This window comes from Vicia villosa, unplaced genomic scaffold, assembly GCF_029867415.1.
Source record: "Vicia villosa cultivar HV-30 ecotype Madison, WI unplaced genomic scaffold, Vvil1.0 ctg.000074F_1_1, whole genome shotgun sequence".
NCBI lineage: Eukaryota > Viridiplantae > Streptophyta > Magnoliopsida > Fabales > Fabaceae > Vicia > Vicia villosa.
This window is the reverse complement of record NW_026704998.1, coordinates 53,052-61,045: the sequence shown is the minus strand read 5'-3', so window position 1 is coordinate 61,045 and position 7,994 is coordinate 53,052. Positions and strand designations below refer to the sequence as shown.

The following is a 7,994-nucleotide window of genomic DNA, read 5'->3' as shown; positions in this document are numbered from 1 at the left end:
GTCAAGTGATTTCTAAATGGCATACAACAACTATGAAAGTGACAGTAGTGTTTCCAAAAGTATATTTTTGAAATTCGGAAACACATCTCCGGATTAAATTTTGATGAGGTGAGTCTCACTTAAAACACATTTTACTATGAAAATGATGTGTCCAAAAATACATTTTTAAAATCTGAAAGACATTTTCAATTTTTTTATAAGGTTTTTTTTCACCTCCATACTCAGAAATTCTCTTATAAAAATGGTTGGAATAAAAATGAGTACAAATTAGCTTTACAAAAAATATAGCCTAAGAAAGTAATCGTAGAGCTCTTCGTTAACTATGTTTTTCACTCGCTTTTTTTTGTTTGTGTATTTCATCTTGATTCTTTCTTCTCTATTGCTTCCTTGCTTGATAGTGGAAAATATTTCAAGGTCCTATATAGTATTGCAAACATAAACAACTTTGTGGCTGATAAAGTGATTTCAAGGAGCAAGAAACATCATTCCGGATATCGTGATTTTATACCTTGAAGGTTGAAACAAATGCATCCTAATAGTTTTCTGTGTAGTTTTTCAATTTTCTTACCAAAGATGTGTTAAATTGTTAATTTATGATGGTAAAGCCGCTTGATACATTTCACTTACTTGTCTTACAACAGCTGATGTTGCTTCTGAGAAACTGAGATCAAGATATGGCATGTCACAGTAGTATATCTCCCATAAGCATATTTCGAAACTCTATACGTCACATTTTCTATTCCAAGCAAACAATATTTCGTTTACGCATTACACAAAACACCTTGAGGACATAATATGTTGACAAGAAGAGTATATATTCAAAAGCAAATTGTACATCATTGGTTAGTGCACAAGCTTTGAGAGTGGAGTGTAAGGATCAAAACAAGTGTGTGGTTTGAATCTCATTTGAAAGTACTAGAGAAGAGCTTCGAGAGACATGTTATAGATGAAACCGGTGATGACGGAGTTCCAAACAACGGTGGAAGGACGGGGAAGAGTTTCAAGGAGATGACGAGCAAGGGAAGTCGGAGATGACGGAGTTCCAAACGACGGTGGAAGGACGGGGAAGAGTTTCAAGGAGATGACGAGCAAGGGAAGGTTGACCATCTCAGGATAGTTTCTAAGACATGAACGGATGGAAATTTAGAATATACCTGTCAATGGAAGATATAATTTGTATCAATAAATTTATGTAGGTTTGTAATTTCTGTAAACAACTACATTTCTTTTGGAGTCAAGCAAAAGTTAACTTTAAATTAAATGACATGTCACATTAACTTCTTTTAGATCAAATAGACGGCAAAATCCAAACTTAGGGACAGAAAATTTTGGAAATACCATTGTTTGAAGGAAGGTTTTATAGGAACTAAAATTGAATAATGAGTTATTTAGAGACGAAAAATATATTTAACCCTAAAATAAAACAATAGAAAACATCAAAACAAACTTATACTCACTCCCCTTTGTTCCGTATTATAAGCATTACTGACTTCTTTCTTTAACATATATTAAGAAAAATAACTAATGAATTTAACTTGTTCATTTCGTATTTTGATCCTCCAAAACACTCTTTGTATATTAAGGATGTGTACATTTAAATTTTCATATTCTAAGATAAATTTATATTATCAATAAAAGAAATGTTCACAAAAAATCATAAATACATCGAGTAAATTGCATAGATACTTCTGATCAAGGACAATTTTTTTTCTTTCAAAAGTTAAAAGTAAGAATAGAGGAAATATTATACAGAATATACGTAGATAACAAGACAACACTTAAATACATTTAGATAACCATGTCCTTTAAATCAAGAGCATTTTCATGTTAAGAGTCCAAGACTCGACCAATACATGCACTGTGGTTTCCGAGCAGATGTGGAGACAAAAACAAGGATTGGCTACTAGAAAATAGTATACCCCGATTGGAACAACCATCTAAAAATGCTATGCTACTAGTATGTCTCAAAGGAAAACGAATAAAAACCACATCCAAATTGGTTTTAAAATATTATTTCTTCTCCTCATTTGATGGCTTGTCGTCTTTTTTCTGCTGCTGCTGGATAAACAATACAATCAATAAACTGATGGAAGCACAGGAAATGGAACAAAATATCATTTAGGAAGACAAAAAAACTAGAGTGTTGACGGCGGCCGTGCATTAGGCATAAAAGAGAATATAGAAAATTCACACTAGCACATTCAAATATGCCTAATTAGATGAGGGGAGAGAGGGAAAGGAGTTTTAAGTTATTGCAATTCAAGTAATCCAATAATAGTATTTTTTTTTCCATGGAAAGACTAACCTCAGATTGATTTTGCATGGAAGCCAGCAAATCTTTGACGGAAGGGTCATTTGGATCGACCCCAGGAAGCTGCCAAAGGAATAAATCATTAATGCAAAAAAGCACATCAATCTATGATGTAAAGAACAAAAAAGAGAATTAAATGAGATTTATTACATACCGATGCAAGAACAGAAGATACAAAGGATTGATCTGCCAACAATTTAGTCATATCTGACTGACCTGCTTGATCCTTTGAACTATCTGCCACCGACAATTGGAGAGCTACAAGCAATAAATGGCCAGAATGCAATAAAAGTTAAAACAACCACCCGGGCTTTTCCTTTTCTATAGAAAATGTTCAGGTCATTAACCATCTTGAATTCAAGTTAAAATTTGAAATTTGAAATGTCGTTTTTTATTCAACTTCTTAACTAGTTCAATCATACACAAACAATATGACTGTAATTAAGGCACATCTCATTTATGGAAAAGACTATATGCAAAGACTAATCCGTGTTAATAAAAGAAGTTTGATTCATTAAAAACTGGATACCTCAAAAAGGAGTTGTGTTTCTATGTTGACACATGACACTTCAATGTCTAATGGGACACATATGAACCAACATGACACTTTAATGTTTATGTAGTATGCAAGTGCCCATGCTTTCTAGATAAAGAGTACATAATAAACACAATCTCACCTAGTGCCAGCTCTGGGTCATCAACAGATGCTTCTGACATATCTGTATCTTTTACGTCATGGCCAACTGTGGGTTCATCCATTGACATTGCAAGCGCTTGCTGCAGTAGGGCGTTCTCATCATCCTGATTTCATTTGAAGGTCAGCTATTGTTTGTTGTCCAGTTATGAAAATAATCAGATAAAAAGCACAGCATGAAGAAACATTTATTTTTGTGAAAAAGTTAAATATTTGATGTAGTTCATATTATCTAAGAAAGAGGTGTTGGCGTTAGGCTTCACTTGCAAAAGCAAAATGTTAACAGTTTCTAAGCTGACTGGACTACATACAACTCTAGATGTGTCTCAAAGAATGGAAAACTGAAAATAAGTTTAAGTGCCGCGGTGACTCATTAGAGCTAATGATGGTAAAGTACATAATTCATTGAGATACAGGGTATAAAGGTGGAAAAATATCAAATTGATGAAGCTTTGAAGGAGATAAAGATGGAGATGGAAGTGAACTGATGAAGGTGATTCCATCTCAGACATTAAAACCACTGAAAGGAGCTACAGCAGTATGAAGAGAAAAAAATAAATTAAAAAGGACAAATAATGGCAAGAGTTCAGTTCAGATTGTACCCAAAGTTGGATCCTTAACTATAATATATATTTGAAGTTCCAATTACACCTTCACTGAAAGGAGGTGATATCCTAGGAAAATCAAAGTGAACCCTGGACAGACACACTATCTTCCTTGGAAAGTTTCAAGTTTTGCATGCCTTTGTAATTTACTTACTCTAGAATTAAAAAAAAAAATCTGAATGTAGTCTTACAAATTATTATATGGTTTTAGAAAATTGTGTTTTGGCATTAAATATGTTACTGGTCACCATATAATACTCTTGAGTCTTGTCAAAATTTAGTCCATACAAAAAATTTCATTGATGTTTGGTACCCAATTTGATGATATCATGGACCAAAATCGATAAAACTTTTCATAAAAATCACCAAATTGAGGAATGAGCATTTATGAAAATTAGTGGATCAAAACACATAGACAAACATAACAAAGATACCAACCATCAAATCAGTTGTCTTATTCTCTGCTTCAGAAGTTGATGTACTGGCACGCTCAGTCATTGTCGCATCTTGAGAGCCGGCTTGTTGCTCACCTCCTTTCTCTTGTTTGGCAGCATCCTCTGCAGCCTTTTTGGCAGCTGCTTCCTGCCTGGCTCTTTCCTCTTCCATTGAAACTCTTAAGGCAAGAGCCAATTCAGGATCCAAGTTTGGATCCACACCAAAATCATATCCAGATGCACCCCCAGCTGCAGCTGCCGCTGCAGCAGCAGCAAAACCACTTCCACCTTCCCCATCGCCAGTAAAAATTGGTGTACTGTCACAGCACAACATCACATGAATAATATGATAGTAAATAAACCCTTATTTCATTGAACATAAGAGAGAAACACGAGATAGGAAAAAAGTACAGACAAAATTGAACCCACAAACCTTATAAGTACATCAGAAAGAGCATTTGGACCAGCGGGAACATGAACAATATGGCTTGAATCATTATTGTTCACAGCTGCAATAAGTGAATCCAACTTCTCGGTCTTCGCCTCATCAACTTCACCAAAATTAACAATATCGAGCGCTACACTATTCTTTTTCAACTTTCTCCCTATCATCTCCAACATTTTCTTTTCATGGTTTACCGGACTACAATACAATGATTGAGGTAGTTAAGACTGAATAACTACAAATGATACAATTAAAAATTAGCATGAAATATAGTCAAGCATACCTTCCAGCAAAGACAATAATCCTTTGCTGTTGCTTTTTATTTTGACGGTGCTTTAAAGCCAATTGTGCCACCTGAATGCCAGCAGCTAGGTTCATCTCACCGCCTATTTCTAGTCCTAAATCCAGAACATAAGCAAAAAAGAAATCATTTTCAATAAACAGAGTAGTGCACCATTTTAGTTTCTAATTTTAATTAACCTCGAAGGCGCACATTTACAAAACCCTGGACGAATAATAAAAATTAAATGTGAACATAAGCAAAAAAGAAATCATTTTTCATAAACAGAGTAGTGCACTATTTTAGTTTCTATTTTTATTTAACCTCGAGGGCGCGCATTTACAAAACCCTAGACGAATAATAAAAATTAAATGTGAACTAGAACCATTTCTTAATAAGGCATTTCGATTCAATTATCACTCGTGTGAAATACTCATAGTTTAATTAATAAATTAGAACAGCAAATACTTAAAATAACTAACCATGCATACATGCTAAGATCTTGCCTAGATCACTGGTAGGGGTGACCAAAACACGAACACCTTTCCCTGCCATTATAAGAACTCCCACGGTATTTTCCGGATTAGACTGTAACATTGAAATAAAAAATACATTCATCAGCATAAAGTTGAACCCTATGATAACATCAGAAAATTTAAAAATCCATTCTTTAAATTTACCCTATCATATTACGAGTTTTCAATATCTCTAACTAATTTACCAAAGAGACTTCAATTGATATTAATAATGTATAATTGATTTTGACCTGGGTTTTAGCACCGCAAATGAGATTAACAGCATCGGCTTGAGCTTGAAATCGAGAAGGAGAATAATCCCCGTTTCGCATCCATTCAGAATTGTCTATACAGATCATTGTCGCCTGTTAAAGAAACAATCGCGGTTACAGAAGAGAAGATTGGGAGAAAAGCCCTAGTAATTTGAAATCGAGATGGAAAAGAATCGGCGATTACCTCGAGCACCATTGTTGAAGAGGGTGAAGAAAATTGATGTGTGTGGAAAAGAGAAAAGTGATTTTGATTTAAGTTCTTGGGTTTACTTGGAAGTTGGTTGATACTAACTGGTTTTGATTCTGAAAGGGAAAATTAATAATGGAATTCTGAATTTTAGAGGGGTGGGAGATGAAGTATTGGGCCTAAAGTAGTGGGCTTTTTTTTTTTGCTATTACAACCACCACTTGGTTTAGTTCTGATAATTTAATCTATTAACTAGGGGTGTTCAAAACCAAACCAGCCCAATAAAAAACCGCAAACCAAACCAAATTGAAATCGCAAAAAACTGCATTTGGTTCGGATTAGTTTGGGTCATCTTTTAACAAAACCGCACGGTTTGGTTCGGTTTGCGGTTTGTATTTTGTAAACCGAACCAAACCGAATCAAACCGCATTATGTTACAACCTAAAATTTACTTAACTCACATCCAACCCAAACTTAAACATATTATACCTTAGTCTTATGATTACCAACAATTTTCTCATCCTTACACATAATTTCAGTCCCGATCTTCTCAAATCTCTAATAACATTATCGCACCTTCTTTGCCACATACATCTTCTTCTTCTTCTTCTTCTTCTTCTTCTTCTTCTTCTATAAACTCTACTCTCTTATATTATTTCTTTTTCACCTTCTCATTTTTATGTAAATGTTCTGTATTTCAGTTTCGTTTTTATCCCACATCTTCTTCTCTAATCTCTCAACATTTTTTTTTTTAATTTTTCACCTTCACTAATCTCTCGTCTCTTCTGTTTTTCTGTTTCATTATAATAATTTTTATATTGTTTTATGCTATTATTTTATGTTTAATATTCCACTTTTGTCTAATTTAATTTTAACATATTAAATGGAAAATTGTTGTCAAAATATGACGAGTTTTGTTGTTATTTGATAGTGTATGAATGTCTAAATACAAAATCATGTTGTCATCTATATGTGTATGTATGGCTCAATAAAATATTTGTACAAAATTGAACCAACCGAATCGAACCAAACCAATCCGCACGATATTTCTCTTGCGGTTCGGATGATTTTTTTCGTCAAAACTGCCCAAACCGCACCGTGAACACTCCTACTGCCAACCCCACACTTATAACTGACACCTCTTAAACTGTATGAAAAGACTAAAATAGTCAAATTCAAAAATTTCACCATTTTACAATTTTACAATTTTTTTTGGTAAAATACCGAATTTTTCAAAATTTAGGGGTGTTATAAAAAATTTGGAGGCGATATCGGAAATTTCACGAAATAGTAAGAATTTTCGATGATTTTGTGAAACTTACAATACAAAATCACAGACATTTAAGAAATTTTCAGGATTTCTCACCGGAAATTTTAAAAATTCCGGTGCTTTTTGAGGTATTTGTACCAGAAAATTTGAAATTTCCAGTAGTTCAATTTTTATTTAAAAAATCCCGGAAATTTCAAAATTTATGGTAGTTCAATTTGTAACAAATTTTTTTTGCCTTTTTAATTGTTTCTGTGAGGACCAAGGGTAAAGACGGTACCGTTGTGTGGGCAAGCTGACTGATAGAGTGGAAGCTCATGACCGGAGGGATGAGACAAAGGCTTCCCAACTACGGGTTGAAAGACATCCTCCGATCGATTCTCACCAGAAACAGTTGGCTAAGCAGGCGCGGTTCTTCACACCCCGGTGCCGGATTGCTAGAGTTGCTACTACTGAGGAGGCACATGTACATGTGCATGTGGCTGAGGAGGCAGTCGTGCCTGTTCCCACTGTGGATGAGCCAGCTGTGGAGGTACCCACGGTGGAGGAGCCAGCTGTGGAGGTAGACATAGCCAACTACAAACAAAGTGATTTATCTATTCAAGAATATTATTTTGGTTTTGTTAACTCTGGACAGAATACTCTACTATTATACATGCTAATGTTCCCAAGACCTCTCTTGTGGTTGTTCAAGAGATCTACAACACAAGTGATCGAGATCAATTTCTCATGAAACTTCGTCCAGAATTTGAGGCTGTCAGAGGTGCTTTGCTAATTAGGAATCGTGTTCCTTCTTTGGATAATTGTGTTGGTGAACTTCTTAGGGAGCAACAATGTCTGCTTACTCAAGGAACCATGTCTCATGATGTTGTAAGTTATAAATCTGTGGAAATTGCATATGCTGCTCAGAATAGAGGTAAGGGTCGTGATATGCGACAAATCCAATGCTTCTCTTGCAAACAATTTGGACATGTTGCTCATAGC

The 7,994-nt window shown here is 34.7% G+C and overlaps 1 protein-coding gene across 3 annotated transcripts; it reads right to left on the bottom strand.

Annotated features, from left to right (window-relative positions):
- Positions 1-1,756: 1,756 nt before the first annotated feature.
- LOC131623593 (26S proteasome non-ATPase regulatory subunit 4 homolog) lies at positions 1,757-5,881 on the bottom strand. 3 transcript variants are annotated; one of them, XM_058894592.1, is made up of 10 exons: positions 5,741-5,881; positions 5,536-5,649; positions 5,252-5,357; positions 4,773-4,887; positions 4,478-4,687; positions 4,049-4,361; positions 2,989-3,112; positions 2,466-2,569; positions 2,306-2,374; positions 1,757-2,058 (listed from the first exon to the last, which is right to left on the bottom strand). In XM_058894592.1, the coding sequence occupies exons 1-10, from the start codon at positions 5,750-5,752 to the stop codon at positions 2,011-2,013; spliced, it is 1,215 nt and encodes a 404-aa protein (XP_058750575.1). In that variant the 5' UTR covers positions 5,753-5,881; the 3' UTR covers positions 1,757-2,010. The 3 variants fall into 3 exon arrangements, with proteins under 3 accessions (XP_058750575.1, XP_058750576.1, XP_058750577.1); XM_058894593.1 differs by having other exon boundaries at positions 1,757-2,055; XM_058894594.1 differs by having other exon boundaries at positions 1,757-2,052.
- Between the last annotated feature and the right edge of the window lie 2,113 nt (positions 5,882-7,994).